The sequence below is a fragment of the Pleurodeles waltl genome, chromosome 4_1 (genome assembly GCF_031143425.1).
Source record: "Pleurodeles waltl isolate 20211129_DDA chromosome 4_1, aPleWal1.hap1.20221129, whole genome shotgun sequence".
NCBI lineage: Eukaryota > Metazoa > Chordata > Amphibia > Caudata > Salamandridae > Pleurodeles > Pleurodeles waltl.
In genome coordinates this window covers 47,642,658-47,665,327 of record NC_090442.1, presented here as the reverse complement: position 1 = coordinate 47,665,327, position 22,670 = coordinate 47,642,658, and the positions used below count along the sequence as shown (strand labels likewise).

The 22,670-nt window shown below is 42.9% G+C and overlaps 1 protein-coding gene across 1 annotated transcript in view; it reads left to right on the top strand.

Moving 5' to 3' along the window:
* LOC138287361 (zinc finger protein 850-like) overlaps window positions 1-22,670 on the top strand; it is a 153,206-nt gene that overhangs the window by 14,101 nt on the left and 116,435 nt on the right. Inside the window, exon 2 of the mRNA XM_069227733.1 lies at window positions 16,756-18,483. Within this exon, the coding sequence (XP_069083834.1) occupies window positions 17,454-18,483 (1,030 nt within the window). The 5' untranslated portion in view covers window positions 16,756-17,453. The remainder of the gene's footprint in view (window positions 1-16,755; window positions 18,484-22,670) is intronic.

The following is a 22,670-nucleotide window of genomic DNA, read 5'->3' as shown; positions in this document are numbered from 1 at the left end:
ACATTGTTCAGGGCCAATTCCCCGGACTTTGTGAGTGCGGGGACACCATTACACGCGTGCACTACATATAGGTCACTACCTATATGTAGCTTCACAATGGTAACTCCGAATATGGCCATGTAACATGTCTATGATCATGGAATTGCCCCCTCTATGCCATCCTGGCATAGTTGGCACAATCCCATGATCCCAGTGGTCTGTAGCACAGACCCTGGTACTGCCAAACTGCCTTTCCCGGGGTTTCACTGCAGCTGCTGCTGCTGCCAACCCCTCAGACAGGCATCTGCCCTCCTGGGGTCCAGCTAGGCCTGGCCCAGGATGGCAGAACAAAGGACTTCCTCTGAGAGAGGGTGTTACACCCTCTCCCTTTGGAAAATGGTGTGAAGGCAGGGGAGGAGTAGCCTCCCCCAGCCTCTGGAAATGCTTTCATGGGCACATTTGGTTCCCATTTCTGCATAAGCCAGTCTACACCGGTTCAGGGACCCCTTAGCCCTGCTCTGGCGTGAAACTGGACAAAGGAAAGGGGAGTGACCACTCCCCTGACCTGTACCTCCCCTGGGAGGTGCCCAGAGCTCCTCCAGTGTGCTCCAGACCTCTGCCATCTTGGAAACAGAGGTGCTGCTGGCACACTGGACTGCTCTGAGTGGCCAGTGCAATCAGGTGACGTCAGAGACTCCTCCTGATAGGCTCCTTCAGGTGTTGCTAGCCTATCCTCTCTCCTAGGTAGCCAAACCCTCTTTTCTGGCTATTTAGGGTCTCTGTCTCTTGGGATTCCTTAGATAACGAATGCAAGAGCTCATCCGAGTTCCTCTGCATCTCTCTCTTCACCTTCTGCCAAGGAATCGACTGCTGACCGCGCTGGAAGCCTGCAAAACTGCAACATAGTAGCAAAGACGACTACTGCAACTCTGTAACGCTGATCCTGCCGCCTTCTCAACTGTTTTCCTGGTGGTGCATGCTGTGGGGGTAGTCTGCCTCCTCTCTGCACTAGAAACTCCGAAGAAATCTCCCGTGGGTCGACGGAATCGTCCCCCTGCAACCGCAGGCACCAAAGAACTGCATCACCGGTACCTTGGGTCTCCTCTCAGCACGACGAGCGAGGTCCCTTAAATCCAGCAACTCTGTCCAAGTGACTCCCACAGTCCAGTGACTCTTCAGTCCAAGTTTGGTGGAGGTAAGTCCTTGCCTCCCCACGCCAGACTGCATTGCTGGGAACCGCGACTTTTGCAGCTACTCCGGCCTCCGTGCACTTCCGGCGGAAATCCTTTGTGCACAGTCCAGCCTGGGTCCACGGCACTCTAACCTGCATAGCACGACCTCCTAAGTTGTTCTCCGGCGACGTGGGACTCCTTTGTGCGACTTCGGGTGAGCACCGTTTCATGCATCCTTGTAGTGCCTGTTTCTGGCACTTCTCCGGGTGCTACCTGCTGCTGAGAGGGCTCCTTGTCTTGCTCGACGTCCCCTCTGTCCCCTGACGCAATTTGCGACATCCTGGTCCCTCCTGGGCCACAGCAGCATCCAAAAACACCAACGGCACGATTTGCACGATTGTCGGCGGTCTTTCGGCGGGAAAACACTTCTGCACGACTCTCCACAGCGTGAGGGATCCGTCCTCCACATGGGAAGTCTCTAGCCCTTGTCGTTCTTGCAGAAACCTACGCTTCTACTGTCCAGTAGCAGCATCTTTCCACCCACAGCTGGCATTTCCTGGGCATCTGCCCATCTCCGACTTGCTTGTGACTTTTCGACTTGGTCCCCTTGTTCCACAGGTACCCTCGACTGGAAATCCATCGTTGTTGCATTGTTGGTTTGTGTCTTTCCTGCAGAATTCCCCTATCACGACTTCTATGTCCTCTGGGGAACTTTAGTGCACTTTGCACTCACTTTTCAGGGTCTTGGGGTGGGCTATTTTTCTAACCCTTACTATTTTCTAATAGTCCCAGCGACCCTCTACAAGGTCACATAGGTTTGGGGTCCATTCGTGGTTCGCATTCCACTTTTGGAGTATATGGTTTGTGTTGCCCCTATCCCTATGTGTCTCCATTGCATCCTATTGTAACTATACATTGTTTGCACTGTTTTCTAATACTATTACTGCATATTTTGGTATTGTGTACATATATCTTGTGTATATTTGCTATCCTCATACTGAGGGTACTCACTGAGATACTTTTGGCATATTGTCATAAAAATAAAGTACCTTTATTTTTAGTATATCTGTGTATTGTGTTCTCTTATGATATTGTGCATATGACACTAAGTGGTACTGTAGGAGCTTCACTCGTCTCCTAGTTCAGCCTAATCTGCTCTGCTAAGCTACCATTATCTATCAGCCTATGCTGCTAGACACCCTATACATTAATAAGGGATAACTGGGCCTGGTGCAAGGTGCAAGTACCCCTAGGTACTCACTACAAGTCAGTCCAGCCTCCTACAGCCGTTCTGAACCCAACTATTTAGCTGTTCTTCTGTGACATTTAGAATACTCTGCCAATTCTCACATTTTGTACAGCGGGAATACTGGGCTCATTAATTTCCTTTAGTTTTGCTAACCCTAGGCAAGTTGTTTGTTGTTAGGTGCCATTTAGAAAAATCATTTGCAACAGAATTAGACGAGCTGTAAATAAAGCCTCCTTGTCTTGTATTTGCTAATCTTTTGTTCCCCAAACACTTTTCGAATTGATTTCTTCCAGTGTTCATAGCCTTCTATGGCCAACTGTGAAAGTGAGGAATCTGAATAGGTTTGCAATAAATTCCTTGTTTTTGAATGTGGTAATTTGAAGTAATAGGACTCATCATTTTTATCATCATGTCCAATAAAATAAGCGAACCTTTCTTTATATGTTTTAGAACTCCCCGCTGGTGGAGTCGGACAGTGTTCGCATTGTGTATAATTGAAAACTACTCTTGGAGTATTAGCACGATGTAAGTAATGGTGATAACAGAAGATTTCCCCATAATTTGCATTACTCATATATACTTGCTCACTTTCAAATACAGTATAATATTGAGGCCCAGAAAGCATAGGGTCAACTGGTTTTTACTTCCCAGTCATCAGAAACAACCCCAGGTGTAATGATGTCACTCATCACTTTAATCACAAATTTAATTTGAATCATTTCTAGAGGGCCAAAGATATCAAATTATACGTTATCCCAAACAAACCCATCAGGAACTGGAACAGCTGAAATCTTCACACGGGACAAATCTCCTTCCACCAGTTCAACAGCAGAGCGTCCAGGAAGATAATGACCATGTATCAACAAGAAATAGACAATAACAAATCTGATCCATAGAAGAAAGGCAAACAATGTCAATAGCATCCACAGATCATACCATGGAAAAAACAAATAGTTATGTTTAAGCCAATCAAAAAGCTGACATTTTTATACAAGTACAGTAGTTGATGCTGAAGAGTTATAAGAGAAGTCATCAATGTTGACAAAATAACCAGAAGCAGTCTGTGCAAAAACTGGAGCTGGTGAAAGAGAATTGATAGATGTATCCATAGGTGGGTCATTTTAACAATTTCGTCCGGTTGCTTTGCATTGGAAAATTGTAGATTTATAGTTTGGACATATGTTGTCAATAAAGTGGTGACAGAAGGTCATTCTCCACCCTCCCCAAACTCAAGGGAATAATTTCAGCATTGTTGAGTGCTTAAAGAGGTATATCCTGAATGGTAGAGAGAGGGGTAAGGGAACTATCCAGGAAGCCTTGCTGTCTACTGTGCAGGATCAGCAATATGATGTGATTTGATATTGTCATTGGAGACAACGCGGTTGTCTTTAGAATCAGGCTGCGGTGGTAGGCTGACAGTCCTGGTACCTTGTATTCCTAGAAATGGAACCAGTGCTCGGTAAGATGGGCCAAGCTACTTCACAGGTATCTTTTCTTGAACTAGATCCTCAACCTTAGGAATCCAGCCTCTGGATGGTGGCAAATCTCTCATTCCCAAGGCATGTGCTGGTGAATTTTCATCACAGAATTGTTGTATTTCCTGTAAAACAGTGACACGTTATTTATGTAAAAAGTAGTTTCTGCCCCCGCCACTCCAGGGCCATTAAGATCTGGGATGTACATGAGGATCCCAAACAGGACTTCATGGGGGCTTGTCCTTCCAAAGACCTTCTAGGCTGGTTGTTTAATGCTCTCTGGACTCTGTACATGTGCTGGAGCCAACTACAACCTAGTATGCTAGCTGTTAAGGATTGCTTTAAATCTCGGTTCTTGTGCTCCACTACCGAATTTCCCTTGGGATGATAGAGGAGTAATGCATTACAACACCCATCATTGCCATGGTGTCTCTGAATGCCGTGGAGACAAAGGCAGGGCCCCGGTCTGAGTGGAATGCTACAATTGCGTATGTCCAATAAAGACTGGGAAATCTTCAAAAACAATAAGAGCGTCAGCCAATCCTTGTGGCCACACCCATAGAAATCTGGAGCAAGAATCTACAGCAAGTAAAATATATTTTTATGCACCATCTGGTTGGGGCGGACCACAGTGGTTCAGGTACACACACTACAAAGGTTTGTTGGAAATTAAGAGAGTGTCTTCGAAGGACATTTGATGGTGGACCCTTTATTTTGATGGAAAATGTCGCATCTAAGGACGTACTGCTTGGTCTGTTTGTACAGACCAGGTCATCAATAATGTTTCTGTAATAGTGAGATAGTAGGCGCCATACCATCATGGGCAAAAGCAAATCCCTCGAAAGCTGCTTTAATCAGACCTAGTATGTGGTCTTGGTTGGGGATCACCCACCCCTGGTATTGTAGCAAAGGCAATATTCTGGGCACTGAGGTTGCAGGAATATTTCCATAGTACTCTTTTGGTAAGGGCTTGCCATCAGCTAAGGGACTCACGGCAGCCAATGTTTCATCATCCACCCTGGTATCGGAATGAGTTATCACATCAACAAGTGCCGTAGCAACCTCAGATTTGACAGCTTCATCCGCGAACGAGTTTCCTACTACATGTATTCCACAACATTGGTGACTGGATGTATGTACTATATGAGCCTGTGGCAGTTTGTCTTTAAGATCTGCCACTTTCCCTTACAAAAAGTTGTGTTTTATGAGGTTTCCCTTTGACTCTCTGAACCCATTAAGGTGCTAGTAGTGTAAGTATCCATTGAAGGACTGGACACAATACTATGAATCACACTCCATCAGTGTTGACGGTTCCAGTACCAAGATCAAAGATTTGAGCTCTACATGTTATGCTGTGCAGTCCCCTAACGTCTACGTGCAGGTTTGTTGAGAGTCGAAGTTACAATCCCCTATCCTTTCACAAACGGCTGCAGAAGCCACAGAATATTGATGTTTGGTACCTACAGCTGTTTGAACGGAACAGTCAGTGTAAATGATGATTCTGTTTTGATGAAAAGGCAGAATGTTGGTAGACATAGGGAAATTCAAGTTCATACTGGAGGAATTCTTGGGACTGTAATTTTCGATCGAAAACATAATCGACATCAGTGGCAGTCAAGGAGGTAGCCCATTGTATCAAACATGGATGTCCTACTTTTGCGTTTGGTATGCTTGTTTTTTTCTGACTGCCTTAATGGCTGGTATTGGGGGTAACAACAATAATGTGTTTCCCTTGGGCTAGTGGTCTTTCCCTTACAACCGCCATCTGAACAGCACTCAGTATTTTTTCTGTTGGTGCAAAACACCATTCTACATTAGAGTGTAGGTGTGATTTGTACGATATGGGTACAGTGTCATTGTTATTGAATGTGACATATGTGAATCTGATGGCACCCGTAATGAAATGGATTACCAAATTTGTTTTGTTTTCTTGTGTGTGTAAATGTTGTGCTTCCAGCATGTCAGTCTATAATGATCTGAGAATCTGGGTATGTTGTGGTGTACAGTGTTTGCTTGAAATATTAATTTGTATTAATTCATAAAGAGCTTTTATTCATTGTGCGTAGTCTGGAATGTATGTTTTGCCAAAGTTAAAGAAACCTATCAATGATTGCAGTTTCTTGATGTTATTTGGTGGTGGACATTTGTCTAAGAATTGTGGTGCCAGGCTCTTTTCTTCATTTGATAGTTTGAATTCTAAAAATAAGACACTGAGGAAAAGCAATTTTTGTTTTCTTGAAATTGAATTTGTAGCCACATGTGGCAGATCCAAAAACAATGCAGTCTATCCTGGCTATGTGTGTGTTGAGATCATCCTCTGTCAGATAAATGTCATGTAAATAGGGCAATACCTCAGAGTCAATATCATGCAATATTGATGGCACATAGGCTGAGAACGATCCTGGACTTTTCATATACCCTTGAGGAAGATGACAGAATCGGTGTGGAGCCCAACACAGAAAATGCGCTTAGATGCCGGCTTTCAGATGCTAGATTTTGGCAGAAGAAACCATTGGAACTAACCATTTTTTTGGTATTTTTTGCCCACAGTGTTTTTCATGAGTGCTGTACTGTGTGTGTTTTGTATAGCAAATGTGTGTATGTGACTGTTCAAATGTCTGTAATCTAGGACTATTTTATATGCATGTTCCAGCTTAGCTACAGGAGTCAAAGGGTTGTTCATAGGAGATACACAGGGTTCAGTTACTCCCTGGTACACAAGTTGTGAGAGAATTTATCTCACTGGTGCTTTAACCTAATGTTTTATGGGATATTGAGGTTGTACCTGTGGATTGGACCATATTGGTATGACATGGTAAGGGGAATCCCTGTCCCAACCCACATGGTCGTGGTACAGTGCTGAAGACAGCGTCAAAGCGTAATCTGTAGCAAAAGCTTCTTTTACTCTATCCGGAGCAGGTACTGAAAAAGAAGGTAAAATGACATCTTCCATTTGTGGGAGCATATGGACAAATTCTAGTGGCCCATCTTTTTCCGCCAATAGAATATCATAATTTTGTGTTAATCTTTCCCAGAAGATCACTTTTAATGGTGCGCTCAATGTCTCCCTCAATTTGTAATTTTAGTTTATAAATCCTGTCAGGGGGGGAGACATGCCTGTCTGCTGTTTCAACTTCAAGGTAGTCGTTAGTTGCTGTCACATTCACAAGCTCTCAAAGATTCTGACAAACGATTGTGACCTATACCTTGCTGTCTAGCAGAGTCACTGCCCACGTCCTGTTATTCAGTAATGTTTTTAGTATGTGTGGCATATTTAGCCAAAATTGCTGCAACCTTTTTATTTCTAAACTGGGGTTTTTGCTATGGACGTTTTTTGTTCCCTTTTTAATTGTGTTCCCTGAAGAACATTGTGACTCCTTTTTTCAGTTTCACATACTTGTTTTGGTGCTCTGACTGCCCTCGTCTCTCCCTCCATTTGCCAGGTGAGTTCTGGAAGGAACAAGAAGGGCCTGTATCAGTATACTGATATCTGTCCGGAGTTTTTAAAGTGTCAACATTTCTAAGATTATAGTGCTTTTTAGAGGTTTCCAACTGCAGAGATTCTTCTCTTTGCTTCACTTTATCTTTATTATTTTTTGGTTTATCAGTGTTTCTTAGAACCCTCTTGTACTTGCTTGGTATTATCCTTACTGGATTTACCTTGTAATTGTGGCGTACCTGGTCTGGCTCCCAGACTGCCCCGCCCTGTACTAGTTTTAGTCTCAGTGATAATCTTTGGCAGCTCACGTTCCTGATCTTGTTGTGGAACGTCCTGGAGCCGCTGGCATACTGCCAATGCTACTGCTTCCCCTTTAATATTGTTTTGTTTGATTGAGAAGACTGTGGCCAAATGGCTAATTAATTTCATCCCAAAATCGAGGGCAGGGACCGTCCCATATCATCTTGTATTTGTTTTAAAACTTCCTGAAGATTCGCAAGTGTCTGAGTACCATGTGTGTCAGTGTAAATTGCAGCACAAACTGTACTCCAACTGGTACAGTCATCTATAGAGGGAACCTCCCAAGCAGCAAACACATTGTGAGAATTCTATGTTTATCTTGGGGTCCCGTAGGGGGAAACACTGCTTCCAGCGCCTTTGTTTTTTGTTCTACCCAGAACAGAATTTTATCATAGGAAACCTTACCCATTATTGAATGCGTAGTCGCCGGTTTTATCCTGGGTGTAGCCAATTGAGCTATGGCTTGAGCAGCCTTGCTGGGGTGGTATTTAAGGTCCGCTTTAAGAATTGTATTACGCGTCTATATATATATATATATATATATATACACATATATATATATATATATATATATATATATATATATATTTCTACTAGATTTTTATATAAATGGAGGATCCGCTACTGGCATAGTTTGTGCATTAAGATGTGGTGTATAAGTGGCCAATTCTGGCCATATAGCTCCGTCATTGCTCAGGGAACCTAATCTAAAATTTTGAAAAATATGTGGAAGGGTGCCTTGAAACCAGTTCTGGTGTTCTTCATAAGAGAACGGTATCTCTAAATATGCAGAAACTCTGTATTGTGTAGGTGTGTTTGGTATAGTATAATTATGAAAGTGGTGAGTATCTGCATCTTCTGCCCGAACAGTGACCCATCAATAAAATATTTCTGTTTTGTATGCTTCATGTGTCTTTACCACAAATGTAACATCCCCACCCTTATTAGTGAGCCCATGCGTTAATAAATGTTGTGTGAGAGTAAGTCTCATGCACTGGAATTACTACCCGTTGTGTATCTGCCATATTTTAAAAGGATAAATTCAGAGATAAAAAGAAAACACCAATTTGGGGTATCCTTTTAAGGTTCAAGCTTGAACAACCGACGAGCTAAGATAGGTACTACCTATTTAGTTGAGGAGGATTTTCCCAAGTTTCAGGCTTGAACAACCGACAAGCTAAGCTAGGTACTATCTATTTAGAGGGGGAATTTTCCCTAACTCTATGGACGTCTCTGTATAAAGGTAATTAGGGTACCTTTGGCACGCGAGAGAGAGAGAGAGAGAGAGAGGTACTCAGGAGAGCTGTTAAATTTGTGCCTAAGCAAACGTCGGTGGCGCCCTGTCATAGGACTCTTATCCCTGGGAATAAGACTGCAAAGTTTAGGGCAGCACCGGGACCACGGTAAGCTGGGGTACCTAGGAGAACGGCATGTGGAGTCTTGAGTTTACCACCTTTTACTTTAATCCAGGCAATCTGAATGGCAGGACTTGGCTAGTATGCATGAGTTAAGGTAATTATTGTGTCTCGCTTAAGGAGTATGACAAGGTTTCAGCATTGTGTTAGTATGAGCTATAGTGCTCTACTGGGCAGACTCCACTCAAAAGCATATCTCAGCACAGTAAGCATCTTTACACAATATGGAGAAACATCGCTTAGATTCAGTTACCAGTAACACTGAAATTTAAATTCTAGTTTTTCAAGAGTCATGCTTTAGAAACAGAGGTTTTATGGATTCTAAGAAAAAACGTCTGAGAATATTAAATTGTTTAATGTGTTTAGACGCTGCTGTAGGCTGTTTAGTCATGTCCCCTGGGCTAACGGCTGAGAATATTATTTTTTTTTAACCTGTGCAGTGTTCTAATATGTAACATTTGCTACACTATATGTGATACTTTGGTGACACCTACAAAAAACATAATCATTGTACCAATCAGAAAAATATCATCTACCAGTAGTAAAAATGTCACCCAGAGGTAAAGTCAATCCCCTATAAGCAGAGCACCTGCCAAATCAGCAGCAGAAGGTATTCCAGCCACACAAATGACTTCACTGTTGCCTCTCATATCATCAGGAATTCACTGCCAGTAATCTGTCTCTCAAAGCCACCGCACACCATAACCTTCCTTGAAAAAACAAAGGCCCAGCTCCCTTCCCAAAGGCCCCTATGCCTTGAATTGCTCTGCTGTCATTAACAGAATCCTCATACTAGCAAGAGATTTTATTGGGGAAACATAAAAACTAAGCTAAGCAGTACTGTGGCCTATTCCTGCTTTGAACACCAACAGTATGAAAAAGCAGACATATCTATTATGTCCCTCAGTTGCACAAGAAATTCTTCACTACATCCTTGCAGAGACATCATGTTGTTGAAATGGGAACAGTTCATTCCCATCACATTCATCCATTGCATTTGGATGCTCAAAGTCCCAAAAACAGAAATAGCAAAACCATAATGGTAAACTAAAAAACGGGGCTCCTGTCTGATATTGGACAACTTGAGTATAATGCTTATAAAGGGAAGGCTTTATTGGCAGTGCTTATGCTTAATGCCCTTACCCTCACACAAGACCTATCCACTATGGGTCTTTTCAATAACTTTGCCCTTTAAACCAGTTATCACCAACTGAACAGACATGGACTGTCTGAAGCTATCTGGCACATAAAGCTGCCCAATCGGAGGACTGCAGTCTAATCTGCGACTACAGGTCTCAATTAGCTGTATTCTGTGAGCGCTTCTTTACATCTCACAGTGACACTCAGACATAGGATGGCATCATACTGAAAAAACGTGAAGAGCATGTTTGTCTCTCACCTCTCTTCACCACCTTGTAAGTCGCTAAAACTCCTAACATAATATCCACACCTCCGTGGTCATCACACAGAGCATGGAAACACTTCATGTAGAATCAAAAACAATGACAACCTACTGTTAGCCACTACCACCTCTCCCCCTCAGGCACCCAAACCCTACATCACACCCTCACCACCATTACCACGATGATGTACACCCACTAAGTTGGACTATAGAATTGTTTTTCCCACTGCTTTGGTGCTGCAATTGGAAGTGTTTAGAGACTCCTATATCAGTATGATCGGGAAAGAATCACGTATCCAGTTCAGCATATGACAATCTCTTCCAAGCACTGCCAGACCTTTAAGACATATAGGCCTACATGGGAGTCCTTCTATTCCACTCTGGGCATAATGTAAGAACGCGAGGGGGCAGTGGTAGGTGGGCCAGTCCTGTGAGAGAGGAGGAAGGTAATCACCTGATATGTTTTATTTATACAATGAATACACCATCCATCTACATCTCACGTTTGGGTATTTTCAAAGAGTACTCTCGGGAAAAACACAATGTCTGATTATGAGTCAGTGAAGGTGCTGTAGAGGCAACTTTCACATTGGATTTTGAGACAATTGGATGCCACATCTGCCTCCCAGGCATTCTCCTTGCCAGAGCCAACCAAAAGAACCCCACAAAATACGCTTTGTAAAGTACAGACCAGAAGGGGAACTCGCACCCCCCCATATCAAAAGTTTTCAGAAGATGCGTTCAAGCAAAGTGCAGCATCTGTAGTAAAGATTGTTCCATTGCCCATGACGGAGAGCGGGATATCAAAATGCATGAGTCACAATCACAACATAAGAAAAATGCCTCAGGCAGGGTGAAGATGGCAACAGTTTCAGCATACCTGCAACCAAGCTTTCAGCCGTAAGTTGCCAAAGTAAGTCATTGCTCAGTTTATCATGATGTAACGTAAGTTGCATGTAATTCATATACACTCTTGCATCGTCACTCTGTTTAAGGCTACTCCATTGATTATGCCAGCCATCTTGCTTTTTGCCATTAATCTCTTTAAATGTGAAGCAGTGTTTACCAAGCCTGGTTGCTTTTTACATTCTTTTCTCACTCTGTTCATATCAAGAGCTTATTATAAACGCTTTTGAGTTGGCAGCTGACACTCATTTAAATTTGCAGCTCTTAAGCTCCACCGTGTTAACTAATATCTTCACCAGTGGAGACTTTCCCTGCATGCTGCTTAAAACTTTGTATTTTACTGTTTTTTTGTACTTTAGGTCGCAGCTGCAGAGGTGATCCAGGTGTACCATACTGTCAAACACCACATCTCCTACCACTCCCTGGATTGTGGCTTCAAGCTATCCAGGCTCCTCCATTGCGATGAAAACCTTCTGTGGCTGCACAAAAGCATCAAGCATCTAAAAAAATGTGCTTGCACCTCTATCGTTGCAGCAAGCATAAGACGACCTACAAGAGGGATATTTCTCAGTTTGCAGTGATGCCTCAAACAAAGGAGACATTAAACTATATCAACGTTTGTTGCAGCACTTTAATTTCACTCCCAGTATGACCTGCCCTCTGCTGGATTTCTATAATGATGCAGCTGAGACTGCTGATGCAATTGCACAGCAGATAACAACCAAATTAAAAGCGCATGGGTTGAAATTGGAGTATGTCGCTGCATACTGTATAGACAACACAAATGTCAACTATGGGTAACATCACTTTGTATTTCAGCTTTTGAAGGGAGAAAATGAAGACATTCTGCCTGCAAACTGTCCCGCCCACATCCTACAAGTGTGCTGAATAAGCCATGAATGGACTTTCTATGGATGTAGAATCCTTTATTCTAAAAGTCTGCAACCTTTTCTCTTCTTCAGCTAAGCAAACAGCTGAGTTGTCTGAATTATTTTTCTTTTGTGGACCTGAAGTGGCAGCCTTGTTTCAGCATGTCCCCCCACTGCGGCTCACTTTGTTCCCAGCCGTTGATCGACTGTTGAAGTTCTGGGCAGCACTAAAATCCTATTCGCTTTCTCTCGGGCAAGAACAAAACGGCCAGGGCAATATGGGATTTGGGACTTGAAAGTGGGGAGGCCACCATGTCACAACGCAAAGCTTACCTTTTCTTTGTTAATTTGCATTTTGATAATTGTCAATATACCTATCCTGCAGCTTGAAAAAGTTGAGTTGAGCACCCTGAGGTGCCAGGAATCTTCAGGATATTGCAGAACAACTTTGAAGACAGAGTGGGAAATCAGTTATTTGGTTTTCAAGTTGTTGGACCTTGCCCTTTTTGCAGAGTTATCCCCAAACTTTTTGCCTTCTTCCTCCTATTTTTTTCTGACTTGTTTTGGTTGGCTGTAGGACTGCTAACCAGTGGTAAAGTAAGTGCATATGCCTGTCTGTCTAAAATGTATTGGTAATTGGTTTATCCATGATTGGCATATTTTACTTACTAGTAAGTCCCTAGTATAGAGTACCAGGTGTGCCCAGGGCCGGTAAAATCAAATGCTACTAGTGGGCCTGCAGCACTGATTGTACCACCCATATGAGTAGCCCTGCAAACATGTCTCAGGTCTGCAATTGAAGTGCTTGTGCTTGTGCAGTTTTACACAACCATGTCGACCTGGCAAGTGCACCCACTTGCCAGACCCATACTTTCCCTTTTACTACATGCAAGTCAACCCTAAAATAGGCCCAAGGCAGTCCCGTTGGGTAGGGTGCAGTGTATTGCAAGGCCTATCTCTCCTCTAGGGTAACATGGGGATTGACTTGAAATATCTTTTAAGTGTAATTTCCCATTGGGAGCAGATAGATATCTGGAGTTTAAGGTCTCTGAACTCACAATTTTAAAATACATTGTTTGGTGAAGTTGGTTTTTGAATTGTAAGTTTGAAAATGCCATGGGCTGTTTGTGTATTCACTCCAGACAGTCACACAAAGAGAGCAGAGGTGTGCCTTGCATATCCTGGTGGCCCTTCACCAGGCTGTTAGGTCTTCCTGAGCAAGAGTGATGGGAGGAGCTGACACTTGCCTGTCTTGTCCTCATACAAGCAGTCTCCAAACCCCTGGAGTGTGTCTGGGGCCAGGTCAGGAAAAGGCAGGGTCTTGTGCACTACAAAGACTTCTCTTTGAAGTATGCCTACTTCAAAGACAGAAATGGGTATAAGTACTGGACCTCTCACACCACAAAGTTAGAACACTCCTGGACTGAGAACATTCCGCCAGGAAGAAGAGCTGAATGCTGTAAGACTGGCTACCACTATGCCTGTTGCTTTGTTGTGCTGGCCTGCTGCTTGCTGCTTCTGTCCTGGGAGTGAAAGGACTGGACTGTGCTTTCTACATCCTGCATTCCAAGGTTCTCCAAGGGCTTGAACTGAGCTTGCCTCTTGTTAAGGAGTCTTAGAAAAATCAAAGACTTAATTTACCAGTGCCTGTGCTCTTTTTCTGAGAGTCCTGACTTGTCAAGTGGTGCCAATTTCAGTCCCTGGGCCCTTAGGAATGTGAGCTGGTGACCTGAAGGAGAAAATCCATGCACCAACACGCCACAACTGAAAAATCGACGCAGCGCCTGTTTAACCACGGCCCCATCAATGCAGCACATCTGGATTTCCCATGCTTCGTCTCCAGGGCATCAATTTCTCATCAACAACCGGAGTTAGGAACCGAGGCTCTGTGTCCGGAAATCAACACATTGCCTTTCCTGTGAGGAAAGAATCTATGCATCACCTCCCCTGCCAGTAAGGAACTGGCACATTGCGCTCCTGTGGCCTGCATCATCTTTGTTTTTGGTGTATCCTAGGTACTTTGTGCTAAAGAGATACATCCATTGATTCCCATGGATTAAGACTTGCTTAAACATTTACAAAGAGATATTTTGACTTGTGTGTGTTGGATTTATTCATTTTGGTCTTGTATTACTGAGATAAATATTAGCTATTGTAGTGTTTCACTGTGTTACTGCGTGTGTGTTCACAAATACAGTACACATTGCTTCTGAGATAAGCCTAACTGCTTGAGCCAAGCTACCAAGGGGGTGAGCAGGGGTTATCTTAGCCGTGTGGCTCCCTTACCCTGACTAAAGGGAGCGTCCCTACTTGGACACGGTGCAAGCCATTGCCAATTAGAGACCCCATTTCTAACACAGTTATTTAATTTCCCATGATTCTGAGTTGAGCGCAAGCATGCAGAGAGCTTTTGTGACATTGTTGGAGTTCTTCTTAAAGTATTCAGTTTTGTTTTTTCAAAGAGCCATTACTTATCAGCACTAGAACCATGCTGCTTAAGAGAAATGCTCACCTTTCAGCAGCTCTGCAGCGCTTCTGAAGCAGGTAATTTGACCCATCACCTGGAACTCCAATACTTATTCAACAAACCATCTACCAAGTGTTGGTGCTACAGGAATGGAAAAAAAAACGAAATTATATAGAAGCATTGTCTCCTTTGTCTTCACTTTACTATCTTATGTCTCCGTCCGTGTGCATCCTGATACATTTCCACTGTCTCTGAAAACAATGTCCACCCCTAAGTGGTGCATAGTTACAGGCCCAGGACGCTTATACATATAATGCATATGCTACAATAGTCACATACACAAACAGTCACATACACAAACGTACACTATATACTTGAACAGGATTAGATGACAATACAGGTGGTACATTTGATTTGCGCATTGACAATAAACTGTCAGTCGGTGTCAAATAATTGCTTTTTAATGAGTGATAGATGGTTTTTCAATCTGTAAAATTGTGAGGGAAGACCTTTAAATGAGACTGTTCCTTTTTCTGCACCTCTCCCCCCACTTTCCCCCCTTGTGCAGTGTACATACCCTATACCAAGATTGAGATACTCCAGAATAAGTTTAAAATAAGCACTGTCCTAGGTTTAGGACACAACAGGCTAGGTGTTTAAATTATGTGTAAAACCTAAACTGCCTGCCCCAGATATGGTGCATTATGTATAACATTGTTTGTTTCTTTTTTACAGTTTAAATTTTCTGATTGCTTACTAACTCAGAAACCTTACCCCACTATACTCCTATATCCTGCATGGAAAATCGGCCTTGACTTACACCCGCTTGATTCCTCCTTCTTTCTTCAGAATGCCCTCTTCTTACCTTCTATTCTCTGAATACCTTCTGTTTCTGAGAATAGTCTCCTCTCAGTCTCATGCCTACCCGACTCAATCCTTCTTATTGAAAATTCTGCAATTGGCTGATACCTCATTTCATAGATAACAACCTCTCCTCTTTAAAACCCTATCCCGGTAATGTAGCATTACCTGATGTTCACCAACCTGTCTATCTCACGAACCAATCACCTGAACCACTTAGCCCCCACTAGTGACTACACCTGTCTGATATCAACACAAAAGTGATAATGCATGCAACACATTATTAATCTCAACCTCTAACCTTGGGTTCTGGAATAATTGCTATGTGCTGTAAAGTGATTCAACGCTTTTTCAGGAGTAGTAAGCGCTATATGAAACCAGTTATAATACAGGACAAGCACATGTGGCGTGGTGGTTGATTATTGGGAGGAATTAGTGGCCCTGCTCAAATGGGTAACCTGGGTCCAAAATTCAACAGTCAGTTTAACATTGTTTTTTGAGTGTAGTCCCTAAACCCAAATATGGTTCGATTCAACATAAATTTGCGAGCCTAGGCCTACCCCTTACGTAATGCTGAGAGCAATAGACTGGATGTCAGGGAGGGGACCCAGTATACAGAAATAGACCGCATATGTCCTGGAATGTGCTTTGACAGAGGAGCTCCGACTCGGAAGCAATTAGGACTGATGTCTGAGTGGAGGAGGACCTCAGCGATTGGGCAGACATTATGACAAGAATGATGGATGACTCTCAGTCTGATAGTACCTGGTGTAGTCGGAATGGACATTTGATGAGGGACCCACTGTGCTGGATTTCATTTGTGAATTCACTTGTGCGGTATGCATGTATAACTGTTGTTACTGAGGTCTGGACTGTGGAGGGTTGGGGAGGATGGGTGCTTACAGAGTACAATCAACATATGCCCAAGTACTGAGAACTGTCCTGGAGGAGCTGCTTTCCCTATGTGCATGAACCAATGGACTATTATTTTGTTATTTTATTTGTATAACATATATTTAACAACGCAAAAAAGATATACCTTTTTCTAAAATAAGACGTGGCGTGTTTAATAGCACAGTTATTTAAACATCTGTGTATGGTGTAATATCCCTTGATATGTTTGAAGGATGGTAAAGGAGAGATGGTTTTTACAACCAGTTAAATATTATGTATTCACATTCCATTCCATTTATTAATTTTATATTTCTTTACACCTAACAGAAAACAAGCCTTGAATGCATGAACTGATTATGACTAATGAAGAATATACTGTAAAGCTGCAAAAAAAGAATTAATGAGCTCCAGTATTCAGGAAAACATCAGTGCAGTCTGCGACAGAAGAATCTGCACATTAACTAATGGATCCTGGAAGAAGCATTCAGGGCCAATTCAATGAATGTAAGAGTCTAAGCTGTGCACCTTTGTGCTGCAAAATGAAGACATTATGTCTAAATAATTAAGGCAACAAAGCTAACAAACAGCCTCCTGTGTAAACCAGTGTGTAACTCCAGCTTTGGTCATGTGGGCGGTCTGATGTGGTTTTTGTCCTAAAATGATAACGGAACATCATTCAGTACTCTAGGTGTATTGTACACTTTTTCTAGCCAAACCACAACAACAAGAAAAAAGCACAACAGAGTGGAGCCAGACGACTGATGGGTAAAAGAAAGAGGAATTCTGCTATCTAAAATACAGAGGACTGTCCCAATTTGCACTGACCAGAAGGAGGATGAATCTTTACACATCAGCCTGGAATACCATTACCCAATACAGAGATGCAATCACCCACAAAGAAGCTTTACACACATTAAGAGTGTAGCAAGTATTTAATCATCATTTATTGTTAGTTCGGAAAGAAGCAGTGCAAAACACTGCACAAATAAAGGGAATGTGAGAATAACAAAAATCCTTTATCAACCATGTCAGCCCATCTGGAAAAACAATCATGTGATGTAGACAAATATATTCCTGACCCACAGACTCTAACCAAGAAAGAAGATTTATACACATGCAGTGAGAGCTTTGGTTTGTCATCACTACTAAATTGCTATCAGCAAGCAGACGCAGGAGAGAAACCATTTAAGTGCACGGAGTGTGTGAAGAGCTTTATTCGATTATCAGACCTACAAAGACATCAGCGAACACACACTGGGGAAAAGCCATACCACTGCAATCATTGTGGCAGTGGTTTTAGTGAAGCCTCAAACCTGAGGCTGCATTGGAGAACGCACACAGGGGAAAAACCATTTAAGTGCAAGGAATGTGCGAAGTGCTTTACTCGATTATCAGGCCTAAAAAGCCATCAGCGAACACACACAGGGGAAAAACCATACCACTGCACTGAATGTGGGCGTAGTTTTAGTAACTCTTCAACCTTAAGGATGCATCAGAGAATGCACACGGGTGAAAAGCCATTCAAGTGCAATGAATGTGGGAAGAGCTTTTCTGAATCAGCATACCTAAAAAGGCATCATATAACACACACAGGGGAAAAACCGTATGATTGCATTGAATGTGGAAGTAGTTTTAGGGACTCCTCAAAGCTAAGGATTCATCAGAGGATCCACACAGGGGAAAAGCCATTCAAGTGCAGTGACTGTGAAAAGTGCTTTAATCAGTTATCACACCTACAAAGACATCAGCAAACACACAGTGGTGAAAAGCCATTCATTTGCAGTGAATGTGGAAAGAGCTTTAGTCAGTTATTACAACTCCAAAGACATCAGCAAAGACTTGCAGGGGAAAAACCATATCATTGCAATGAATGTGGAAGTAGTTTTACTGCTTCCTCAAATCTCAGGATTCATCAGCTAACACACACGGGCGAAAAGCCATTCAAGTGCAGTGAATGTGCTAAGAGCTTTAGGCAAATCTCAAACCTACAAAGACATCAGAGGACACATACAGGGGAAAAACCATACAAGTGCAGTGAATGTGGGAAAAGCTTTCGTGAATCAGCAAGCCTAAAAACACATCATAGAACACACACAGAGGAAAAACTGTATCATTGCAGTGAATGTGGAAATAGTTTTACTGAATCTTCATCATTAAGGATTCATCAGAAAACACATGCAGAGGACACCCTGTTCAAGATTAATGAAGATGGGAAGAGCTTTAGTGATTTATCAAGCTTGAAACGGCCTCAAACACGCATTCGGAAAAAAACTTATCGTTGCAGTGAGTGTGGAAGTCGTTTTAGGGACTTGTCAGCATTAAGGAATCATTGGCGAAGACACACAGGGGAAAAGCCATTCAGATGTGATGAGTGTGGGAAGAGCTTTAGTCAGTCATCAATCCTATACAGACATCAGCTAACGCACACAGGGGAAAAAACCTTCGAGTGCAGTGAATGTGGGAAGAGCTTTAGTCAGTCAGGACATCTAAAACGGCATCAGCGAACACACACAGGGGGGAAAACATTCAAATGCAGTGAGTACGTGAAGAACGTTTGTCAATTATCAACCCTACAAAGACATCTGCAAACACACTCAGAGGAAATGCCGTTTGAGTGCAGTGACCTTGGAAGTACTTTTAGTTAGTACTCGACAGCAGTGACGCATTAGCGAACACACACCAGAAAAACTATACAAGTGAAGGGAATATGGGAAGGGCTTTTGTCAATTATTAGTCATGTAAGCACAAACAATAATACTGACCCATCTGTTGACACACACTGGAGCAAAAACGTGCAATTATTGTGAGATGAAGGAATTACAGAAAATCATTAAATTATAATTGTGTGACATTCAAATACCAGATATTAAAAAACAGCTAGTAGAAGACCCTGAATAGCAGAAAAGAAAAACAATAGTTATTTGTAGAATTATAAAGTTGTCTGTGTCTGTATTGTTAATTTATCTGCATACGAAATACCAGGAAAGACATTAGGAGACTAGCAAAGTGTGGGCTAAAGAAAAATATATATATATTTTTCAGAGAAATAGTTTTAAAGAAAAACATCCATGTACACCTGATCATACTACCTGTAAAAACAACACTATGAACATAGCTATTTTCAGATAATTTTAGGGATTTGTGAGATAACCCTAAACAAAACACCCTCAGAGTAAAGCAGGAGTAAGTACTGTTTTGGTCGTACACAAAAACACATCTGAGTTTGAGATGGTAACCCCGTTAAAAGAACCAATAACAGCAAATAGAACAGTGTCCAAAAACACAAGACGTGAAAGTAGGACATTGTGAGCTGTATCTCTAAGGTTTAATGCTTGCAGTGCACATCATTTACCTACAACTTAATGTGGGAGAAGTGATGCTCATTTCCATTATCACATGTATCTGTGAACGCATCCACCATAGTGGCGCTTCCACAGTGATGTCAAACATCAAGCTAGATCCCTGGGAGACTAGCTGGCTCACCACTGGCTAAATGATTTGTGCTTAGATTAATCAAATGTAAATATTTGTAATGAATTTATTTACAGTATATGATTCATCCAAACCTTAACTGGCGAAAGGACAAAATCAGTGCATGTTGGCAAAATTCTAGTCAAGAGAAAAAGCTGTTAAAAGTGTAGTTCTTAATAAGCCTCTGAAATCTTGAGGGTTAACTAAAGCAGGTATAATGCTAACTGCTTTCGTTCATGACGCTGCACATGGCTGACACTGTGTGATCGCCAGGCAGAGCACAAAGCGAACAAAATCACCATTTACATCTTTTTCAGAGTATTGTAAAGGTTAGATGGCTGATGGAGCCCAATTTTCTAATTATTGTTCAAGATCGGTAGTGAGAATAAAGAGATTGCACTATATTATGATACACCTAGAACCAATTATGATGATAGAACATGTAGACACAAAAGTTTAGATTTTGCATGATAATAAACACTGTGGGGGTGATTCTGACCGCGGCGGTCGGCGGTCGGCGGTCGCCGCCCGCCAAGCGGTTCCCGCCGAAAGACCGCGGCGGTCATTCTGGCTTTCCCGCGGGGCCGGCGGGCGACCGGCAGAAGACCGCCGGCCGGCCCAGCGGGAAAGCCCCGTCAACAAGGAAGCCGGCTCAGAATTGAGCCGGCGGAGTTGAAGGGGTGCGACGGGTGCAGTGGCACCCGTCGCGATTTTCACTGTCTGCACAGCAGACAGTGAAAATCTTTGTGGGGCCCTCTTATGGGGGCCCCTGCAGTGCCCATGCCATTGGCATGGGCACTGCAGGGGCCCCCAGGGGCCCCTCCACACCCCATACCGCCATCCTGTTCCTGGCGGGCGAACCGCCAGGAACAGGATGGCGGTATGGGGTTTCAGAATCCCCATGGCGGCGCAGAAAGCTGCGCCGCCATGGCGGATTCCCATGGGCAGCGGAAAGTCGGCAGTACACCGCCGGCTTTCCGCTTCTGGCCGCGGCTGTACCGCCGCGGTCAGAATGCCCGGCGAAGTACCGCCAACCTCCGCCCTGGCGGTATTTACCGCCAGGGTCAGAATGACCCCCTGTGTTTTTTGATAATTAATAAAACAAAAAAATATTTGAATTCATGTTATTTGGCTGCTGATAGTATAGAAAGAGTTGTTAAATGAGATAGTGTCCCTAAACTGTCAAGAAAATGTGTGCCTTCAGCGGGAGCCTAGTACAGGTGGCCTTAGTTTTCATGCAACAGTTCCTTGTTTCCCACTAGTGTTTTATGACCTGATTAGTTAACATTAAAACACATTTTAGTCATTGATGTGGTGTTGTGTACTATTGAGGTATCAAATTCATGTCATATACATTAGTTCCAAAATAAATTGTTTTGATTCATTTACTCACATTCTATCAGAAAATCTGTGATTTTTTTTTTTTTTTTTTTTTTTTTTTTTTTTAGTAATGAAGAGTCAAACCCAACCTATTCTGCACACTTCTAAGCAGCACCTGTAAAAGACTAGTAGGTGAACGGCAGACTCTGACAAGTGCTCTAAGTGACTGTAGTAGTTGCTACTGAAGCAATGTTTGATTCTGGTGGATTATAGTGATCCCCCTAAGGTGGTAATTCTTTAGACATAGGTGACTATTGCCCCATAGAGTAGATCTTGAGACTAGAAGCGGTTGGTGGCAGCTGAGTATAGTAGTGTGTGATAAACTCCCCTGTGAGGAGACTGACTACTGGCTCTTGCAGGTAAATCTGTGCAGTGTGTCTTGACTTATATTAGAGTCTCTCTCTGTGTAAGTAGAACTAAAGTTGTAGGGTGCTTCATAGAGTTAGCATTTGTGTTGAGATTGGAATGTCCTCTGCAAGGTGTTCTGTCGTGTTCCCCTCCCCTAAATGCCTAACTGTAAGTACTTAAAATCCTGTTTTATTTTTTTATTTTGCCCCAGTGTCAAGCTAATCTTGTATTTGTGTGTGTGTGTGTGTGTAGGTCTAGGCCTGTCCTGTGACAAGAGTGAGGTGCCGGACTGTGACCTGGAAGAGCAGCCCAAGCAGGCCCTCATTTATTGAACAATGGACTACTGTCTCTCATGGGTTTAGTAAATAGAAGAGTTGTGGCAGCGTACCATGTTTTGTGGCTCAGTTGTTTTGAACAGACTTTCCTAACTGTGTCACAGGATGGGAGGCCTGCTTTCCTTGTGTAAAGTTCTTGTTCTGTGCACTAACCTAGGTCCTAGCAAAAGCATCCTTGTGCATGTTCTGTGTAAGGAAATACCTCTTTCTGTATGATGACCTCAAGGTTCTCTGACTGATGCTGCTGTTTTTTGACTGAGACTGCACTGAGGCCTGCTAACCAGACCTCCGTGCCAGCGCACTGACCCCAAAACATGTTTGTTAAATTAACTATACCCAATTGGCAGAGGCTAACTTAACTGTAAGTACCCAGTATATGGTACAAAGGGTATCTAGGACATGCAAGTTACAGAGTCATCCCAGGGATTGCAGCACTGGTTGTGCCACTCTGGGTGTGACAAGTCTCCCAGTCAGCCATTATAGACTTGAATCACAGTTAAAATGCTAACCCAGCTTCGCCATTTAAAGCAAAGGCAAACCTCCCTCTACAATATGTGTAGGTTATTCCTTTGGCGTGCCTGCCGAGTTCTAAAGCAGGATGCAACTTATTTAATGAGCAGAACATGTATTTTTCAAGTTCTGGCAGATAAAAGCATTAACATTTTGTTTGTACTGTGGTTGTGCCACTCTGGGTGTGACAAGTCTCCC